Here is a 22803-nt window from a genome sequence, read left to right on the forward strand (position 1 = left end):
AGTAGATTTACTGAACTACATGTACTTCAGTACATTTTGTACATTAGCTCGAGCATTGTCATTTAGTTCAATTTTGTACATCTCGCCTGAGCGATATGTTTTATTTTAAGCTATTTCTCAAATATTGGCTCACAGTCAAACTTAAAAAATTCCAGCGCCCCTGAATTTGTAAAGCTTATCTGCTCCTCCCACCTGACCGGTGTTTGGGTGTGTGTGTTTTATTGCTGCTCCTGCATAGACTCTGATCCTACACCTGAGAAGACTACAGAGAGCAAAGTGTCACGTTTCCCCTGGTAGGTGAAAAAGTATGTGTTTATACTGCTGTGTGTGTGTGTGTGTGTGTGTGTCTGCATTTAAGTGTAAAATTACTTTAAACACAAGGAAATACAATAATGTTTTTAGTCCTCTGTAAAATATGACTTTAAATCATTTCAAAATGTTAGTTGATTGTCAGTGGTGGAAGAAGTAAAAGGACCAATACCACAGTATGAAATACTTCAAAATAAAAGTCCTGCAGTCAAATGTTTCTTTAGCAAAAGTTCTGTATTGGCAACAAAACGTATTTGTATCAAAAGTAGAATTCATTTTTAAAAGGGCAACTGTCAGTGTGAAACTATAATATATTAATAGTGATATTACTGATGTGTAAGTAGTAATTAAATTATGTATTTGACATGTTTTGTATGAAAAATATAAAATTAAAAAGTAACTTAAGCTCTTAAATAAATGTCCACTACTGTTGAAAGTTAAAGGCATGAGTTGGCACTTAAAACCAGTTTTTTGTATCTTCAATTATCATCTATGGTTATGATCGCACAACTGCCTCATGCTCTTGCTTTAAGCACACGCCCACATGACACAGCAAAATGTTGTAGTCTGGCTACCAACAGTAATGTGATACAGTTACCTACTAACCACGTGTTGTAAACACAGAGTTAATGTATGCAATCAAATGTGTAGTTAAGGCGGGACTACGGGGAGAGCTGCAAGAGGAGGTCTTGCTCTACCACAAATTCTGCCTTTTTTTTTGTTGCCCAGCCTACTTAAGCTGTCATAGGTGCATTTCCATCCCTTGTGTTATGCAGGTTTTCAATTTTGGCGTTTTCGTTTCATGGAAACAACAAAAAAAGTCTTTAAATAGATCTTTTTTTACTCTTGGCCAAGGTGGGAGCACCAAACAGTCACTCTCAGTTGCTCAGGTGAACACTCAAGTTAATTTTAGATTATCTTTTGGGTATTTTCATGCTTTATTTGATAGTGATGGAGCTAATGGAAGGGGGAGACAAAGGGCAGCAAAGGGACCTCGGGCCGAATTTTGACTCTGCTGCGACAAGGACTGGGGACCGGGACGCCCGCAAGTGTATTTTAACAAGTTTTTTAAATTCAGCATTTGGCACGCAACAATCACTTTAAATAGAAAAAAGGCAGTTGCAATTTCGGGTTAACAAGACGAAGAGAAAGCAGTCAAATGTTGCTGCCATCATTTCTGGTAAATAAACATCAACGGTGTTTGATTTGAGACAGCACTGCTCTGTCATAATCATGCAATTTGCAAATAATATCCCAGTTGAGACACAGAAGATAAATGTGTCATAGCTTCTTTCAAAAGTTACATCGTCCTGCTTTAAATAATTAAATCTCTCAGTAATTTATTGCTTTTAATAAATTGTCTTGTTTCTGTTATTGTTTAACTGTTTGCCCCACATATGATCACAAGTGTGTCGGTGAGGTAACCCTTGACCGCACATTCAGTTTAAAATTAATCTCCAGTCATTTTAATGAGGAGAAAGCTGCAATGTTGCCAAGATGTTGAGTCTCTCTGCAGATTCACTGACTTTTTAGACCCTGTTGGCAACTTTATTACTTAAAGAAAATTAGCAACATATTTAGGTACTTATTCAGACCGCTGAGTGAGAAATACATGATTGTATTTTATTCCAGGGCAGTCAACCAAAACAAGCTGTTGCCTGGTGATGTCACCAATATGCAAATGGATGTATGAGGTTTTCTGGCAACTTTTAGAGACTTTTGGATCTAGTGATAGCTAGTTTAACTTTAAAAGGGTTGGTGACACAGGGATGTGGCAGAGGGGAATAAATGCTTTGTTGTTCAACTTGTTGGTATCCACGCAGCTACGAGCCATTGTTGTTGAGTTTTGGCAGCCACATGGTTTCCATAGTATACACTAAACCAATTATTCACCTAGAGACCTCCTTCACCTCTCTGTGCTACTACAGCATGATGTCATTTGTGTTACAGCACGTGTGTTTTATTTGTGAGCCCTATTTAGCTGCATGGACTTTGTAACGCCTGCCAAATTGGACCACAGATGTTTCCAAGCCTTTCTTGTGATCCGACCACATTGCTGAGGCAGCTACTTGGATTTGGCAAATGCACTTTTCTGTCATCACTGTGTGGCGGGTGTTTGGCCCGCGTCGAGCAGTCTGCCCCCTTTGATGGGTTGTTGGCAGGAGGATTTAACAGAATAACTGAAACCAGTATATGGGCCCAGTTTTCCCCGCAACAGCACCAAGATCTCATAGTCCTACTGTATGTCAATGGGACGAGAGGGAAACTTATGCTATGGTCTGTTTATGAACCATAGCTGTGTACAAATTGGCTAATGTCGCTGCAGGAGGCCGGGTAGAGAGTTGCAAATCAGAGAATTTATTGTCACTGTGTCATCCTCCAGAGTGTGTGGTCACTTCATTGGAAACATGTGTGTGTCAGAGATGCTATAGCCTTCATCATTGTGCTTGTGGCTCAGCATCCTGGCCACAGCAAAAAATCAGATGGATTATATGGATAATGATTATATTTTTGTTTGTGTTTTGCAGTATGGGCAGAAAAACAGATGACAGCACAGGCTGAGTCAGGGAAGTAGCCAGGGTGTTAGAGAGTCCAACCACATGCAAGCCTTATTATTTTGGTGACACAACCTCAAAGTAACTGCTAAATATGCATTTAACGTCTGATTCATACAACAAAATTACATTGGAAATCCACATAATGTTTTAAAAGAGAGTAATATGATTCTGAAATACAAAATCCCTTTTATTTTGATATATGTGATTGGCCTAAAACAGTCAAATTTAAGATCTTTTACACTAAATAATGCCACAATCAGTTTTCAAAAACTCTATACTGTAGTTTGCGTGTGTCTCCTCCTTCGGTTGTGAAAAAAAAAAAAACATACCACCATTTCTCGCTTCAGTTCACCTCATCAAGACAGTTTAATCACACCATCACAAACTGGGAGTTAACTCCAAGTGTTCCTGTCTGACCATTTGTCACGCAACACCCTTCCTTGTTTACCTGTAACCTGGGCAGTGAGAGAATCAAGGGGGCCCCAGCACAAAGCCTAGTGGAGCAGTGTGGCCCTCGGAGCCCCTTGACCGAGGTGCTTAACCTCAATTAAGTCTCCCGGCATCCAAGCGTATGAAACGGCCGGCTGTGGAATGCAAAACCTCGCCAGAGAGAGTTGCCAAGTCAGCAAAGAGCACAGTAATGAAATAATGAAATCTGGTTATAATGGATGCGATGGCCTGTAATGATATAATTACTTCGCAGGTACCCCACAACGTTGTCATGGGTGCAACAATGGAGATATGTGGGGTACCAGTCACTGAAAATTAATCAAATTATTATTTTTGTGGGCTTAGAATAGCAGCTTCCAGTTAATTCATCAACTTGTCTTCAAAGTTAGACTCCCGCAGAGTTTTCTTCATGTCTGTAATTCTCCGCGGGGATGAAGAACAGGAGTCTTTGTATTTGCTGTCAGTGGTGGCGGAAGGGGGGCTTATTATTTGATGTTTTGAGCTAATCCAGCGCTGCATTCCTCCCTGAGGCAACCTCAGCCCAGAGTGTGAAGGTCTGGGAGCTGAAACCACATTAGATGGTTTAATCACTGTACAGCTGACTGGAGCTCTGACTTCCACGCTCACTATTGTCCTCTTTTTGCAAAAACAAGCATCCACCACAACATTCAAATTCTTTATCAAACATTTTGTCCAACATGTTGTTAAATATAATTCATTATTGTTACAGCAATGATAAAAAAAAGATTGCTGTCACCCTTGCAAAGCAACATGTTAGACTTTAGTGTTCAGTTTACACAAAATGATCACTGTTCATGTTGCTGAAGGGTTGGTTCTACTTTTTAAAGCGAAGTGAGTCGACTTTACTCCCATGATCATTTCGCCCCTCGCTTCAGGCTCAGTGAGCAACAGGAATCCGGGTTTGTGTAGCTTGTTGAGATTTTCCTGAGAGTGCGGTTCATCGCAGGCAAAGGCTGGACGGGCGAGGGAGAGGCAGGGTGTACTCACTTTTCTGTAAAATGATCTGGACCAACAGGGGCTTAATTAATCCATCTCATTAAGGCGCTACATTGAAGGCTTAGTGAGAATCCACATAAACAGAGGTAAGTTCAGCACAAGGACAGGCCCATTTATGAGTCTCAAAATATCTTGGTGTATCATTATTTTTGCATGAGTTTATCTAAAACTTGCTGCGTGATCATAACTTTTGCATTGTTGCTTAGAGACGAGTGGAGGCTCATTTCAGACTCTATGACCGATTAGATGGCCGTGCCAGGAAGCAAGCTCTTCAAATCAAACTGGATATTAAAGACGCCACATAGCTACTTTGGGTATTGTGCTTACAGGCGTTTGTTATCTTGATTATGACACTCATGAAACCACCAAAATTTGGATTAATGAGTGCAAAATGTAATCGTTTTTTCAGACTGTTTTTTTTTTTTTAAATCACATTCATGGCGTATTTTGTTTATTTTAGTTTCAGTTGCAGCAAGCTAGACATGATGCCCTGTCCTGTAGTTTTTTGCCCTCCTTTGCATGAGTGATGGGTTTGAGAATGTGTTCGCTAAAATATTAACCCAATTGCTCAACATTTGGGAAATATGCTATTTTGCTTTTTTTTTGCCGTGAGCTAGATGATTGACCACCATCATGTCCGTACTCTGTGCAGTGTTAGTATAAAAACTAGAAAAACAGCTAGCCTGCCTCTAACAAAACGGAAAGGAATCACCTTTACATGTCAGTTATTAAACAGCTGGGAAAAAAAACAAAAAGACATAACTGTTTTAGTTTTAGTTTTTTTTCTTTGGACCACGGACCGACCCTTTGGTGCTAAAAAGAGAAGCCAGTGCAGAAATGCACAAAGCTGCAATTCCATAACTGGCCACTTGAGGTACCAAAAGGGGGTCAAGGTTACAGCAAAACTAAACATGTTAATAAACACCAGTTAAGCACCAGTTATGCTGTTGTTGAAATGGTAAGAGTGCATTTTGACTCAAAATCCAAAGTTTAGGACTCTGGACTTGTCAGTCTTGACTGTGGACTTGAGTGCAAAGTCTTGAGACTTACTTGTGATTTGCCAAACAATGACCTGGTCCCACCTTTGTGGCTTAGGTTACACTTTACATCCAAACATGCTAAATAAATATCAAAAGAACCTCTGACCTCTATTTGTCAAAGTACTTAAACACTGGAGCAAACTGACCAGCCCTGCTGAGCAAATGTTTTGCCCACAGAATAGTACTTAAGTGTTTATCAATGTAATGGAAGGAACATGGATGTTTCGGAGTGGCCCTCAAAAAAAAAAAAGAAAACGGCATGTACTGACATCTGGATAAATGACCTTACATTTCAAGCGAAGGCCCACAAATCTATGAAAGCAGCAGTAACACATCACGAGACTACCCACTGTGGTTAAAAGAATCATGTAGGGAATTGCCCCTCAAAACATTCCCATAAAATCTCCAGGAAAGATTATCAGCACCAAATATCTGGCCTACCGCAAGCCTCAGGGGAGTCCTGTACAGTGTGGACATAAGGCCAGAGGTTGCATTTAAAAGACTCCTCTTTTACAAGGTATGTTTTTCACATAGGTTGGAGAGGAAGGGGGTTTAGCCACAGGAATGTTTACCTATTTAGGACATGGGAAGTAGAGTATGGGAAGGAGGTAAGGAGTTAGAGGTCTGATGTTGACCACATCAGGACCTCCTCTCTCAAGAGGTTTAAACGAGGCAAAGAAGGAAAGAAGACCTTTAATTTGAAGGCTGAAGCAGCAGATTAATGTGTCTGGTCTGAGTGCAAGAACAGGTCAATCCCCCAAATATTGAATTACATTCACCTTTCTGGTCGGATAGTTGTCAGACTGTAATCAAATAGATGGTCTGGTGTTGTCAAACACTCGCACATTTGAGGTGCTTTTGAGCTGCAAGGTGGCTGGACTGCTCTGACCATGACCTTTGACCTTGCTTAAGGGGGAAAATGTCAAGAAAACACGATCATTATTTCCATTCAAGTCGTTAAACTCTTTGTGAAATTGTCAAACTTAATCTGCATCGTCATTTAATTAATTATGTTGATTTTTCATCTTATCTCAACGAAAACATGCAAAGCTAGAAACTGAGAGAGCTCAGACTTCACATGCTTGTTGAATGGTCGGAGGATGTGTTTGCAGCCAGAAAACGTTTTTCCAAGTCTGTGGTGATGCGAGGGTGTGTTTGTTTGTCTCTGTCACCCGAGACGTGTGGATAGAACCCAGGTTATCTTACAATTAAAGAGCTGGCAGGTGTTGCGTATCCTTTCTGTGGACCCAACGTCAAGCAACTGTTGAATACCATAGTGAACCTGAGACTTATCGGACCATATCTCAATCCCCAAATGTGCATGCATTGGTGAAAGGAGATAACTTCACTTGGCAACACAGTTAGTGGGAACACACAGCAGTGGTGTGGTCTCGGGTCACGTGATTTGAGTCACACATCTGATCACAACAACGACTCATGACTTCAATTAGGCTTGAGCCTTTTGTCTTGAAAGTCCTGATACTTTCCCCCAAGCTGTGCTTTATGCTTGAAGGCAGCAGGACTCCTTATCCCAGTTGTAATTACTGAGGAGGTGTAATAAATAACCAGAAGGACACAGTGTGCCTTGTGAACTGATATAACTGTAAACTTGTAAACAACTTATTGTCCTCAGAACTCTGAGGACAATAAGTTGAACCAATTCATATCAGAAGGTGTTTATCAAATTTTTTGTCCAACATGTTAAATATTATTAAACCCATGCAAAGTAACATGTTAGACATTGTTGTTCAGTTTACACAAAATGTTTTTAAGCTTGTTTTACCAGTTGAATACATATTTAAAAAAGCAATCATGATTTTATTATTTTATATCTTTTATTAAAATGGCATTACATTTGGTGAAGGGCACTTTATGACTTGTTTAGGGCTTGAAAACTCAAAGTTTTTGGTAGTTGAGTGCAAAGACTTGACTTGCAAAACTATGACCTGGCCACCTCTCAGTTTGTTTTTCTTAGGAAAAAGAAGAGCAGATGTCAAAATTAAAGCTGAATTTCGTGCAAGATTCTCAAAGAGCAGATGTCAAAATAAAAGCTGAGTGTATGCAATATTCTCCCACACGCTGCAGTGCCACTTCCCGTTAAAAACCTTGCAGTTATACAGCAGGAGAAACACCGGCTGGAAGATTTTCACCATGCATGCTGCTGTATATCAGTGACCCACTGCCTTTGCCCTGGATGCCAGACAGCAATAAAAGCAGCCATAAAGCATGCAGAAATTGTGCACGGCTATGCCTGGTCTGAGTTACACGCCGTGGCACCACATTTACAGGGGCTGCAGGTTTGTCAGGACAGAACAATGGGGACTGTATTGAAGGGCCCTTAGCGCTGAGGCTTTATTTGGCCCCTGGGAAGCAAAGCAGAGTCTGCATTTTGAGAGGATATGTAAGCTGTGTGTGTGAGCGCACACGTGTAGTTGAGGAATGTGTGCATTGTATATGATTGCAAGACTTTTTTTACCACTTCCTGACTCTTGACCCCTGACCCTTGATTTTCTCGACTAATGAGGGAGACTAAAGTACATTTTACAATTTTTCATTTAACTTCATGTAGGGACTGAATTTCAGACTGGAGCGGTTAATAGAAATATTGACTTTTTTTCTAAGCTTGACGAATGAAAGGTATCATTGTGGATTTGTTAAGTTTATTACTTTTTCATGGTCAGAAAAAGGTCAGGTAGTAGTTATTTGTGCTGTAGTTGACTGTAGCAGTGGTGCAAAGTGGAGACTTGGATATCCACCCGGGACTGTAGATACTACAGACGCCACCATCTGAACTGCTGCTTCCTTAGGTATGTACCTATATGTGTATGGTTTTGTTGGGAGAGTGTGTATTTATCGGTAAATTATTTGTGTAATCCTACGCTTTACATGAACTGCAAGAACATTAGAAACTAAGAAGAGGTATTCATGAAAGTCCAAATTTGTAGTTTTTTAAAGTTTTATTTCTTTATGTTTAATTTGTATATTTTGCGCAGTCTAAAGCAGAAAAAAAACTCCTCGACAGGAGGAATAAAATTGGCAGCAGGACTCCTTATCCCAGTTGTAATTACTGAGGAGGTGTAATAAATAACCAGAAGGTCACAATGTGCGTTGTAAACTGATATAACTGTAAACTTGTAAACAACTTATTGTCCTCAGAACTCTGAGGACAATAAGTTGAACCAGTTCATGTCAGAAGGTCAAATTAAACCTGCAAGGACAACAGAAAAAGGCTTTTGTGGTCTTGAATAGGGCTCAAAGATACTTGTAGGTTAACTAATATGTCATCTATCTGTCCTACACGAAATTGGAACTTCAGTAGTTGTTTTTATTTCTGATGAATTTATGCTACAGGGATTTAGTAGCAAATACAGACGTAATAAAGGACACTGGAGTGTATAATACTGATATTTAGTGAAAGTCGGGACACATATAAACTGTGGAGTATAGATTAATCAATATTTTAATATTTAGCTTCCTGAAATCAGATGATTTTTCCTTTTTGAAAACATTTTAGGCGTATAGAACAACTTGTCCTGACTGAAACACTTGCATGTGTGAATATCCACAGATCAGAGTACAGACATCATTTTAGCTTGTGATTTATACACCAGGTGATATAACCGAATATGTCTGTCCAGTGGAATGTAATTTTCTGAATGAAGTCCTTGGAGCAGAGTGCAAGCTGGAGCCTGGACTCTTTTTACTGTGGCTATAAATGCTCAGCTGAATGAGCACAGGCAATGACACAGCCCATTAAATGTGCTGAGAGCAGCTTGAGGTGGCCTAAATTGTTAAGACGCCGAGACAATTTACAGGACAGAGTCCACAATGGGGACTTGAAGGCTTGTGTGTTTCTCAAGTTCCAGCAATGGCCTATATGGTGAAGAGAAAACAAAGCTAGTGAGTTTAAATCTGATTAACCACTGTATTGTACCTGTGTGTACCATGTAAGGCCTCAGTGTGCAGTAAGAGACCAGTGTTGGTATAGAAAGCTTTCAGATGACGTAACACACTGATTTGGTTTTATTCTGTCACAATATCACACAATATTTTCTTTAAAAGAAAAAAATATACATATGATTCACACACAGACCACAGATTTGAAAATATAATAAATTAGAATTATATATCCTTGAACAATAACAGAGGATTGCAACTCAACTTTTAAACTAAAAACTAAAATAAAGTGTACTTATTTTGATGTACTTATACTTGTTTTTATATACATGAAGGCTAATTTTGGACATACTAAAAATGTCTAAATAATAACAGGGTGGCACACAAGCAGAGACATGTTGGTTTAATTTTAGCTTGATGTTATGTCCCGGTTTAAAACCCCCTTTCCTTAAAAAGTAAAGTGTATCATACATTTTTCAAAAATATTTATAATGAAGTCAAACAGTTAATTACATAAAAAAAATGCAACATCCTACAACTATTTTTGCTGTTGCACTCATATTTCCAAAAAGAGAAAATTAACATTGTTTACTGTGCAAGATCAATAATATTTTTTTTTATTTTTTGCTAGCCAATCCTACTTGTTTGAGGCCAATCAGAATATTGCAATTACATGTTTGGGAATTTGCTGATAATACTTAGTCTAAGAGTAAAATCTAATTCGTCCCATCTTACCTGACTTTACCATACATATATTTTACAGCTTTAATTAGGAGTTATTTTGCAGATTTAGATTATTCATGCAAATTATGAATCAATACATTTTGTATTACAACCCCAATGCAAAGAAAGGACGCTGCGTGTCCTTTTATATTACATTTTTTCACAGCGTTCCATCTGTTTTGGAGTCAGAGTTATAAAAGTGTGTTAAGTAAAGTAAGCTCCATCTTTACCAGATGCCATATTAACACATTATTGCATCACTCATTAGAATCTAGTAATTGATTATTAATACAATATATAGAATTTCATACTGTGCCATTGTTCATAATAAACACTTATGGTGTGCTTTTACTTAAGTAACATTTTGAATGCCAGACTTTTTTTTGTAACAGAGTAGACCACATTCTTCCACCACTTCCTGAGCCTGATGACGTCATAGCCCGAGGTCATGAACTTCTACTTCCTATAGTATACATTTGCATTATAAATGTTAAAATACTTGCACGGATTACGTGTTTTAATGGCATTTTATCATTATATCTTAGAGCAAACGCATCAAACATCATGCTGTTAATAACAATTTATATCAAATCCATCCCTTATATGTTTTCTACGTGTCAAAGGGGATAAAATTCAGCAATTAGATGTTAATGTATAATGATATTGCGTAACCAGTTTATTGCTTGTGCTGGTACAGACCTCATCATAGTCCCTCTATAAATTGGGATTGAGGCGCTGCACCGGCTAGAGCTGCCCTGTGCGGAACAAACCATTTGACCACCCGGACGCGGGGGTGATTTAGCTGTAGAGCACTACGGGAAACGCAGAGGTAGGCAACGTAATGTCGAATCATCTGCAATTTTTACAAACATGGAACATACAAAGCGGAAATGAATGCGTAGTTTTGCTGTATTTATTTTGAGCTTCGAATAAAGAGCATCGGCAGACTTCAGACGCCGCTCCTGTTCGATTCCGCGCAGATAGATTAGCCTTGTCGTGGGACTGTTACATGTGTATCCATAAATGAGAGAGTAACTGCATCTGTAAGTAAGAGCTTGTGTCAATTCAATGTTTTATTGCAATATTTTTCTTTTATCAATGAGAGTGTATGGTGGCTTTCAAGAGGCTGCTTGTGCTGGTTGTGCTCGCGTTTTGTCACATGGCACAGAGGGGGACAATGTGGAGGAAAAAGAGAGCGGGGCTGAGGTCACGACTCGTTCACGACAATAAAGATACGGAAGTTCGTCAAAAATGAAAGTGCAAAAGCCACAGCATCTCTTTGGCAAATGCAAAAGCCCCTGCTGCTGTAATATAAATATATGAAATTGAAATAACGGACACCAAACTACACCAAGACATGTCTGTTTGGTTAGAAATACACCAGCATTAAACACGTGTTTATTGGACTACAATACACAAAGATCTCCATAAAACCATTCCTGGAATATGATGGGCATTTATATCACAGATGACAACAATACTCTTTAAATTAACTTAAACTGGATGCTGTGGATGGTCAGATGTGTATCTGGTTTTAGTCAGACTTTAATCAAATTCAATGTGAAGTCAAATAAATGAATAGATGTCAAGCTTTGCACCAGGCATGTGATGATCTGGAAATTTCATGTCACCTCATCCTTACTAAAATAATGTTTCAGGATATTATCCCAGTTAAAAAAAAAATATTTATACTCTTTAAAATGGCACTGTAACATTATTACACTTTGTTAAAATAGTTTTATAACATCATGGATAGAGGTGGTGACATGCTTTTTGAGGAAAAATAAGTAAATAATAATAAAGTAATAAAAAATTATATAAATAAGGTGTCCCTTATTAAAAATGTTTAAAAAAAAAATAAAAAATCCCATAAATGGAAATTTACCACAATCAACCTTTTGTATGTTGTTGGGTTTTTTTTTTTTTATTACGATCTGCAATTAAATCTCATCTCCGCTTTGCACAGTGGACCTTTTCAACCACATTTTGACTTGTCACAGCAGGAAAATAATTTATTTATAATGTCTCAGTTCCAGTTAGTGCAAACTATTCCAGTGAACCATCATGCACAATACTGGGGCCTCCTCCCATTACGTCAGAGGTGTGTAGAACAATTGTATGAAATACAATGTCTGCGAGAAATACTCCCCAGACAGATGCCCAGTCGGGAATCATCTATTGGTCCTTGAGTGTGCTGCAGAGTACAGATAAAGAACACACCCACGTGATTCCGTCCTTGAGACGTACTTTAGATAAGTGAGGCGAACACCAACTGTCAGAAAATACACCCCAACTCTTCTTATACAAACCAACGATGTGAGTGAATGGAAACATGCTCCTTTTCTAGCCGTCTACTTTTGCTAGATGTATTGCATTTCTTTACCTACTTTGTATTTCTGCTTCCAGGGGTGTGTGCGTGTCCCTGCCAAAACCGGTTATGGCCGACCAGCTGCCTCCACAGCAAGTAGACCCGCTGCTGAACAAGTTGCACCAGGGGAGCCTCCCCAACGGGAAAGAGGCCACCAAAGACGGTCTGCATGCTCGAGGACAGTGGGCCAGCAAGGCGGAGTTCCTCCTGGCCGTGGCGGGGCAGATCATCGGCCTGGGCAACGTCTGGAGGTTTCCCTACCTCTGCTACAAGAATGGAGGAGGTAAAGCATGTGGGGATAGAGGAGAACTTTCAGCTAAAAAATGTGAAAAAGTTCATTCTGTAATTTCTGTCTTTGTCTCCCTCTCTCTCATTCCCCATCTCTTGGCTCTCTGTCTGTCATCTACCCTTATTTTATCCTTTTCTTTTTTCTTCCATCTTTCCCCCCCCCCATTCTCTAAAACAAAAGATGACATTTGCGAGGTGTTTGTTAGCATGGGGATATGTGTATTTTTGTCTTTTTGCACCTAGGATATGATAGAAATTTGTCTTATTACACTGATTTTTGCTTTTATTTTGTCAGGTCAGATTGGTGACTGGGATTTTAATATAGGGTTAATAATAAACATAGTCCAGTTTTATAGTACTTTATGGGTTATTTTGGGGTTATAAAGGATAGCACCTTCTCTCTGTGTGTGTGTGTGTGTGTGTGTGTGTGTGTGTGTGTGTGTGTGTGTGTGCGTGTGTGTGTGTGTGTGTGTGTCCAGGTGTGTTCTTTGTACCCTACCTGTTGTTTCTGGTGCTGTGCGGTGTCCCCCTGTTCCTCCTGGAGACCTCCCTGGGACAGTACACCAGCCTGGGAGGGGTGAGCGCCTGGAGGACTATGTGCCCATTATTTGGAGGTATGTTTATCTTATTATGTCTTCAGTTTTCTGCCTTTGGCTGCAGTTTGTGCTGTTGCTTTGTCATAGCATTGTTGCATGGAGCTCAGTTGGGTGTAGTCGGGCTTCAACCATAGACCGTATAAAAGAAGGAGACGTAGAAACTGTGACTGTGTCCCTGTGGGGAGTGATGATGAAGCTCGGGACAGTTTTCATTGAGGGTAGAGAGAATAACTTCCACCCTGTGGGCAATATAATGCAGGAGTCCGGGACCCACAAGCTAAAGATCAAGTGTGGTTTATATAATAGGCGCTACTTACTCCCGATCTGATTTGATTTAATGGCATTGATGCAACCCCTCCAACATCTGTGTCTCTCTTCTACTCTCCCACTTCACTTCCCTTTGCGCTTTTCTTTCTCTGTCCTGGCACAAGCATTCAAAGCATTCCCACGTCCACATCAATACAAAACCTATATTAACAATCTGACTGCAATCAGAAGATTTGGCACGTCCTGCCAGCTGCATGCGTGAGTAGTGCACATACAATCTCAGTTTGTGCATCAAAACAATTCAAGTGCAGAATGCACCACGCTCTCTGCCTGCTATTACAACCACATACTTGAGCTTGCATGTCTTTTTGTCATGCTATGTAAACAATGTTAAGCCTTTGCATTACGCACAATTACACCAGTGACACAGAACCTGAGGCGATGTGAATCAAAACAGTGTGTCAAGTTACTTAAGTTGTGATCCTATTTAATCCAAACCTGTCAGGAATGGAAACCGGTTTTAGACAATTAAACATTTGAATGGGAGTAATGCGCTAAAGTAGCAAGGAAAGAAAGGCTTACGGTCTTTAAATTGACCTGCTCACTGTTTACAGTAGAGATATTGGAAGACTTTGATCTCTCGGTCTCCCCATTGTATTTATTTTAGGAGCAACATAATGACTAATTGTTGGGTAAAGTAAATTAATGCAAACAGCATAAGTCAATATCCTGCCAGACTGTCGTTTTAAAATAGGAAATTCTACTTTTGTCAGCTGTGTTCACCTGCTGGGGCCCCGGGGCCAAAAATGAGGTCTTGTGTCCTCTATTAACCATCCTATTCCTCCCACTATTTATGCAATGCACATAGTTTTTTCCTATACTGGAATACTACTTTGTCTTCATTTATTAATTTGCGACTTTCAAGTGCAAATCTGAACCAACTAACCACTCAGAAAACAAACATTTTAAAAGCAGTTTGCTTGTCATCTTGCAGAGAGGCCTGACAAAGCATGAATTCAGACTTTCTTGCATCATGAAAAAGTTCTATCAGCATACTTTTGACCCATCCATTGCAATTGGCTCACAGCAGAATCAGTTTCTTTTAGGTTCATATATACAGCTGTATAAGCAGCATTCAGCATAGCTCTGATCATCTGAACTGAAACATTTCAAAAGTTATTAATATAAAAATGTTATTTCTGCATACTTTTGACCCATCTATTGCAATTAGCTCACAGCAAAATCAGTAAATTTGGGGTACATAAAAAGCAGTATTAGCAGCAGTCAAAACAGCTCTGATCGACCTGAGCTCCATTGAGGAAACAAGCATTTTAAAGTTGTTTTCTTGACGTTTTCTTTCAGACAAACTTGACAAAACAAGATTTAGACTTTTTACACATCTGCTTCATGATGTGTATGATGCATACTTTTGAACTGTTGATTGCAATTAAGTCGCAGCAATTTGCAGTTATTTTTGGGTGCATACTGGATAGTTATTAGTCCAGGAGTATGAAAAATAAGCTGTGGACAGACAAACACACAATCACACACTCAGCCAAAAGCATGTTCCCCTCCAGGCCTGAAGCTCATAAGCATCATAAAGCTCAGAAAACCCCCCAAGTCCATTTGATGTGCAGGTGCAACTCCGGCCAGTAGCATGCCAGCTGGACCACCTGGGAAACACATTGTAAACAGAATATTTGTGAGCTCCATGTTGCCTTTTTCACTCTGTTCAGTGACAAATATGTGCTGCTCTGCCCTTTGCTCCATATGGCCTGCAGATGTACAGAGTTACCAGTGTGTTGTTGACAGCTTGTCGTGTGAAGGCCATGTGTTCGGCACCGGGACGAGCTATGTCGAGAATAAGCAGTACTTCATTGGCACATGTGTTTGTGTCGACAAACAAAGAAATGCTTCTGTAAGAATGCATCACTGGTTTACACATTTAATATGCAATCATCAGATAGAGGCCTGAATTTCATTAGAGGAGACCACAAACAGCCATTTGTCAGGGCAAACAGCCCACGCTTTCTAACCCACTCAAGGCCCCATAAGACCATCATTCATCCTTAATGAAGATATACTAGAAGGGGGCTGCAAGTCAAGTGTCTCAATAAATGGATTCTCTCTTCTGAAGCTCGAGTGACTTGGAACCGATAATAGAATTTGTGCGTGTGAATGCATTGAAGCTTATTTGTCTATAATCCTGCTGACTGCTTGTGTATGTGTGTGTCTGCAGGTCTTGGCTATGCCAGCCAGGTGATGATCCTGCACGGCTGTGTGTACTACATTGTCATCCTGGCCTGGGCTCTCTTCTACCTGTCCTACAGCTTCCAGGAGGAGCTGCCCTGGTCGCACTGTAACAACACATGGAACACCGGTTAGTATCGACAGGAAATACGAAGCTTCTTTTATCGAACTTGTTTGAGACTCAAAGGTGTGTGTTCTCCTGCAGAGGCGTGTGTCCTGTTTGACCGCCACAACCAGACAGCCAATGGGAGCAGCCTGCCTGAGAACGCCACCTCCCCTGTCATGGAGTTCTGGGAGTGAGTATATCTTTATTTTCTCATTTAGTTGTGGTACTGGGCATGCATTAACAATATGTATGTGTGTTGTAGGCGGGAGGTGCTCCGTCTCTCCAGCTCTTTAGACGAGCTGGGACCAATCAGCTGGAAACTGGCTCTGTGCCTTGCCGTCGTCTGGCTTGTCTGCTATTTCTGTGTGTGGAAGGGAGTGAAGTCCACTGGAAAGGTGAGCAGAAAACACAACTCAGTCATTTTATTTTTTTTTACTTGCAATCAAACACTTTTTTTTTTTGTAGTTTTGACAGTTTTCCTCTCAAGCCTATTCTGTTTTATTTGAATAATAAAAACACAAAAGTAACTCCATATCAACACACACTGCAGCCAAAACACAATCTACAATTTAATCTAAACCATAGGCTTATAATGATAATCTTTTCAAGTTGGCTTGATGCATAATCTGAATGATTTTTTTGTGTGTTTATTAGTGCACTCATGAGAGTATGGCGGTGAAAACTTGAGGTGGCACATTTATAAATGAGATGCATCATTAATTTGCAACATTTGTAGCAGGAAATTGGAAATTGTGCTTGCTTAATGAACACTGGAATATTCACCATATGAATACAATGAAACAGAAATTGGTAATTCTCACTGCTGGTGCTCCATAGGGAAGAGAAGGAAGTATAGCAAATATTCCTGGTAACATTTCAGAACAATGAGAGAACAGTTAGCCAACTGTTCTCTCAATGTGATTTTGATGTTGCCATGTGAACACAAACAGGCCGAGGGGCAAATGCAACAATTTCAAGCAAACCAACTGCAGGTCTGGAAATGCCCTTGCTTTTGCTTTCTGAGGCTATAACTATTTATGTGTAAAAGACCATAAAGCCACTTATAAACCATGGAAAAAGACTTGTATTCCAGAATTTAACTCAGAATCATCAAATTTTACGTTTTCTTCAGTATCAAACATGGGCTGTTTTAAAAAGTGGACATAGTCACTGAGATGTCACCCACTGGTTTGTGGCTTAAAAGGCCTCAAGTTTTGCTTTTTGAACTTTGCCATCTTGGTTTTTGCAGCAAGTGCAGAACAGACCGGGAGCTGCCCTTAGCTACCCAGCTTGGTGAGGAAAGTGCATTCATTATTCAGAATGAACTGCAGACTTCCTAAAGTGTCTTTTAGTCCAACCAAACACTGAACAATGCATTTTTAAGCAACCAAACATTTCAGTGAACTTCTAAAAAGTGAAAACACATGGTAGAAAGTAAAAAGTTCAAAGATAAAACACTCCCAGTTTTGTAAAATCCTCTTTTTATTTGCCTTTTTTTTTATCCGTCCTCTGAGTGCAGAGAGAACAAGGTCAGAAAAATAGCAGTGTCCATGAATCTGGTAGAGTCTCCGTAGTCTTGCTCAAGGGCTTTTCAGCAGCGTGACTGAGTGGTGGCAAAGCTAGAACCAGAACATAAATGTTGTGCTTTCATATGGTTGGCACACGTAAGAAGGGACTGGGCACGGCAGCAGTTCTGTCAGGCTTGTTTGTTGTGTCGCTGCCACCATCTGTCAACAGGTTTCAAGACTCCAACTTTCCAGGATTTTCCTCTTTTAATATTTCAGCTCTGTTTGAGGACATCACAGACGTGTCGCTGCTGTTTTCTCTGTCTCTGAGCCGTCCTCACCACATCCTCCCACGCTCTGTGTACATTCTAGGTGGTGTATCTGACAGCCACCTTCCCATATGTCATGCTGTTTGTGCTGCTGGTGCGCGGTGCCACCCTGCCTGGAGCGACCCAAGGCATCATCTACTACCTCAAACCCAACCACACCCGCCTGGCGGACCCACAGGTACAAAAACACACATTAATGACCCATTTTAGATCATGAGGACATTTTTTTCTCCATACATTTGCATGATAATTAAAACCACCACTCTCTCTCTCTAGGTATGGATGGATGCAGGTACCCAGATATTTTTCTCATATGGAATCTGTTTGGGAAGTCTAACAGCGCTTGGCAGTTACAACAAATACAACAACGACTGCTATAAGTGAGGTCCTTTGTCACACACAAACATCTTCTCCTTCCACTGCACCTCAGACAAACCGTATTCACTGAAATGTAACATGTAAGCTCCCGCTGGTCAGATGGCTTCCTGAAGGAATGGCTGGAATGGACAGAGAAAACACACTGATACAGCCACACCTTGAAGAAAAGCCCTCGCTGCCATGTTTCCCACACTCTCAGACTCCCACACACACACACAGAAAGAGCCAAGCACTTAACTCTTGGCTTGTGTTTACAGTGATAGACCATAGCTCCACAATACAAAGCCAAAGATCAGGACCTCAGTGGATTTTAACATGTATTTCTTCAATTTTTATCTTGCTATAATGCCAAACTAATCACGCTCTGTCTGTTTTCCCCTCCAGGGACTCTTTTCTTCTGTGCCTCCTCAACAGCGCCACCAGTTTCCTGGCAGGTTTCGCCATCTTCTCGGTGCTGGGATTCATGGCTGAAGAGCAGGGCGTGGACATAGCCACTGTGGCCCAGTCAGGTGAAGCAGGGCAGGGGATGGAAACAGCAGGAATGGGGATCAGGGACACTATTCTATGTTTTTTTGCCATTTGTTTGAAGTGGATATTAGCCTCACATGAGGCTTATCCCGTTCAGTTGAGTAGGTGTAGTCTGTCTGGAGGCATCCCCAACAGAAGAAACGTGGAAACAGACTCCACACCAGAGTATGCTGGAATACCTGCATCATGATGTTGATTTGTAAAAAGTCTGATTTTGAATTTATTCAAATTTTCCTCACACAGCATCATTTGCATTTATAGCTTTGGTTCAAATTTCCCATCTCCACACACCTTTGCATTATATATAACTGCACCGTGCCAAAAAGTTCCTTTGTGTCTGGCGTGAACGCATAACTATTGTCAGTGGTGGAATGTAACTAAGTACATTTACTCAAGTACTGTAATTAAGTACAATTTTGAGGTTCTTTACTTTTGTATTTCCACATATGCAACTTCTACTTCACTGCATTAAGAGGCAAATATTGTATTTTTACTCCACTACATTAGCTGACAGCTTTAGTCACTTTTCAGATCAAGATTTAACATGAAAAAATATGATCAATTTAAGGTGAATATGCATGTTTATAAATTTGCCTCATAACAATATATTGAGTAGTTTAAATGAACCACACATTGGAGTAACAGAACAATGCTGCTACATAAATGCATCAATAATATATTTGGATTTGGACAATCTGAGAGGGGCCATTCTGCATAACGAGTACTTTTACTTTTGATACTTCAGTACATTTTGATGCTGATGCTGCTTTTGTACTTTTACTTAGTAAGTTTTGAATGCAGAACTTTTGCTTGTAGTGGAATAACTCTGCAGTGTGGTATTAGTACTTTTAATTAAGTTAGTGATCTGAGTACTTCTTCCACCACTGATTATTAATGTCAACAAATCAACTGACCATACTGACAGGTAATATCTGTGGTGGCAAATCCTGTTTTAATCCGCTGATGAAAATAGTCCCCACAAACTACTTGCTCCTAAGTAGTTAAACACCACTAGTACACAGTAAGAAAACATAGTATAACAACAACCTTATAATAAAAAAATATATATTTTACAAACAATATGAAACACCCCATTATTTATGACCTTTTGGCTGAAAATTAAGTCGTTTTTAAAAAAACATGTTTTGCTTTTCTTATAAAATATAATCACTCAAAACAGGAATTTATGATATCTGCACTGTATAAGTGCAACCACAATCTATAAAATCAGCCCAAAGCATAACACAACATGTAGTTACTTTGTTTCCTGTGTTATCTGTACGTCCTCTCAGGTCCTGGTCTTGCCTTCATTGCCTACCCGAGAGCTGTAGCTATGATGCCCGTACCCCAGCTGTGGGCCGTCTGCTTTTTCCTCATGGTCATCATGCTGGGGCTGGACACGCAGGTAGACACACACACACACACACATACACAAACACATACACACACACACACACACACATACACTGACTTTGATGAATCACTCGCGGTGGCATTGATGTATTATGTGCAGTATGAAAGTGACGGCACACACACCGACCCGTCTTTCCTCTGTCACACAGTTTGTGAGTCTGGAGGCTCTGATGACGTCGGTGACTGACCTGTACCCTCATCTGATCCGCCGAGGCCACCGCAGAGAGCTGCTGCTGCTCTTCATCTGCGTCGTCTGCTTCCTGGTGGGGCTGGTCATGGTCACGCCGGTGAGTCAGGACGGATGTGTGCATGACGTGTGTATGATCCCCCCCCTGTTTGGTTTATTAATATGGAGTTTCCTCTCTTGTGTGCTTGTTTGGGACCAGGGTGGTCTCTACGTGTTCCAGATCTACGACCACTTCTCCTGCAGCGGAGCCAGCCTGCTGCTTCTCTCCATCTGTCAGTCTGTGGCCATCGGCTGGGTCTACGGTACAGAGCTCAACCTCCTCTCATCCTTTTCTCTCCTAATATATAAATTAAATACACAGCTTCCTAAGAGAAACAGGACAACAATATCTCACCTCAAGGATCATGTCATTTTTTTTCTTTCTTTCCTTTCCTTCTTTCCTCTCCTTTGCTGACTTTTCTTTTCCTTTCCTTTGCTTTCTCCTCTAGCTTCACCTCTCTTTCCTTGTCTCCTCCTTTTATTACCTTTCCTTCATTTTAATTTCCTTTCCTTCTCTCCTCTCTTATGTTCCCCATTAATTTTAATTTATTTTCAATCCCTCTCACTTTCCTCCTCGCTCCCTTCTCTTCTCCTCTATTTTTCTCTTTCATCCTTTCTTTTCTTTTCTCTCCTTTTCTCCATCATCTCTATTTATTTCCTTTTATTGATATTTCCTTTCCTTCTCTGCTTTCCTGTCCTATACTTCCTTTTTGTCTTTCTTCGCCTGTACTCCCTTTATATCCCTCTCCTCTCCTCTCCTCTCCTCTCCTCTCCCCTCCTCATTTAATTGCCTTTCTTTCTTTTTGCTTTCCTTCTCTTTACCTTTCCTTTCCCTTCTATCCTCCTCTTACCATTCATCCTCTTCTTCCTTGTTCCTTTCTCTCCTAATATTCCACTTTCATTTCCTTTCTTTTTTGCTTCTCCTCTATAGCCTCACATGTTCTTTTTTCTCTTTGTATATGTAGAAAATATTCTACCATCCCATTCTATGTCTGAATTTAATTAAATTCTGTCTGAGCTCATTAGTCTGACAACAGGCTAAATAAATCTTAGGTTGATTGCTGTCACTACACACATGAAAAAAATAAAACGCCAGAGCAGTGCCAAGAATTAAACACTTTATCACTCTTTTAATGAAAGTAGTTCTTAAATCTGATTAACACACTCGGTCCACTTCCTCCCCTCCTCGTGCATTCCACTTGGAGTCAGTAGACAGTATATTAACATGGCTGCAGCTACCCACTGTTGTAAGGAGACTGGCTCCGAGCCAGGCCCCTGTCTGTCTCCTCCGGGCCCTAAATCAGCCCCCGGGCCCCGTCGCCTCTCAGTCTCAGTCTGCCGGCCCCAGGGAGCCCCTATCCCAGCCAGACCTGGAGCTTTGAGAGCATTTACAAAAACATTGTTTGTTTAAGAGTGAGATGGCTGGAATGTGCCATACATCAGGGCAGTACAGTGAGAGCTTCAGACAATTCACTTTGTATTTGTTGACAAATTAAGACCCAGAAAGGTTATGACATGAGTAGTGGCATCACAGGTGATAATAGATGATCAGAGAGTGTGTTAGAGTGTGTGTGAATATGAAAACCAAGGCAGCCTGTTTTTATGGCTCTCCCAGCAGGAGGTGAGTGGAGCAGCACAGTGGAGGAGAAAGTTTTTAGTGGACTGGGTAACACGGCGGTCAGGACTCCAGTGTACCTTTGCCCCTTTTTATGACTGTGGGATTTCACAGTTTTTAAAGGACTCTAACATACACTAACACTCTTCTGCTGCTGGCTGTGGCCCGCTCCACAGGTTCACTTATTTTAGAAAAGCGACACCTTCTTTTACTATCTCTTTTTTTCTGCGTTGGACCTTTAAATATTTACATCAACACAGGATTTATTCATTCATTGTGGCAGAAGAAATAAGGGCTATGGCAGCTTTGCCATGGCATTTCAGCTATTCTTTAATGGTAATAACTGTTAAGGAAATGTATATTTTCCCACAACCTTGGTCTTACTTTTTTAGTTTTCTCATAGGTTGTGCTAACATTTTATATGCCAGATAAATTGCTGACATATAGAGGCAAATAGATTCCATTAGGGCAAGCAGTCAGACTATCAGCTCATAATGAAATATAATTATTTTTGAAACAATTTTGTTAATCATTATGGTAGATTGCAACGTATATAAGTCTTTTAATGCCTGTAGAGCTACTTCCTGCTAAAGCTTGACATGCAGATGCAGGACTATGCAGGAAACCACATAACCACATCTCATGATCTTCATCAGCAGATTAATTTTACCGAGTTGCAAGATAGAGACATTCAATCATTGTTTTTGTCAAATAATTTGGTTTAGATAACTAGTTTCTTCTTTCCAGCCTGCTTGCAGCTTCTTTTTGCTACTACATCTCTCATTTTCTCTCATAATCTCGATTGATTACTTATTAACTATTCAACTATTCGACAATTTATTTAATCTGTTGATCTGTTTGGGTGTTTTTTTCAGGAAAAGAGTACAAATTCTCTGATTCCAGCTCTCTTAAATGTGAATAATTCCTTGTTTCTGGAGTC

The 22803-nt window shown here is 40.2% G+C and overlaps 1 protein-coding gene across 1 annotated transcript in view; it reads left to right on the forward strand.

The window, feature by feature from the left end:
* The first annotated feature begins 265 nt into the window (after positions 1-265).
* Positions 266-22803, forward strand: part of LOC131962738 (sodium- and chloride-dependent GABA transporter 2-like) — a 28111-nt gene continuing 5573 nt past the window's right edge. The window contains exons 1-12 of the mRNA XM_059327788.1: positions 266-293; positions 12401-12645; positions 13130-13264; positions 15753-15893; positions 15969-16059; positions 16132-16264; positions 17747-17881; positions 17980-18083; positions 18466-18590; positions 19902-20014; positions 20172-20309; positions 20409-20511. Coding sequence (XP_059183771.1) covers positions 12432-12645; positions 13130-13264; positions 15753-15893; positions 15969-16059; positions 16132-16264; positions 17747-17881; positions 17980-18083; positions 18466-18590; positions 19902-20014; positions 20172-20309; positions 20409-20511 — 1432 coding nt within the window. The 5' untranslated portion in view covers positions 266-293; positions 12401-12431. The remainder of the gene's footprint in view (positions 294-12400; positions 12646-13129; positions 13265-15752; positions 15894-15968; positions 16060-16131; positions 16265-17746; positions 17882-17979; positions 18084-18465; positions 18591-19901; positions 20015-20171; positions 20310-20408; positions 20512-22803) is intronic.

Source organism: Centropristis striata, chromosome 24 (assembly GCF_030273125.1).
Source record: "Centropristis striata isolate RG_2023a ecotype Rhode Island chromosome 24, C.striata_1.0, whole genome shotgun sequence".
Lineage (NCBI taxonomy): Eukaryota > Metazoa > Chordata > Actinopteri > Perciformes > Serranidae > Centropristis > Centropristis striata.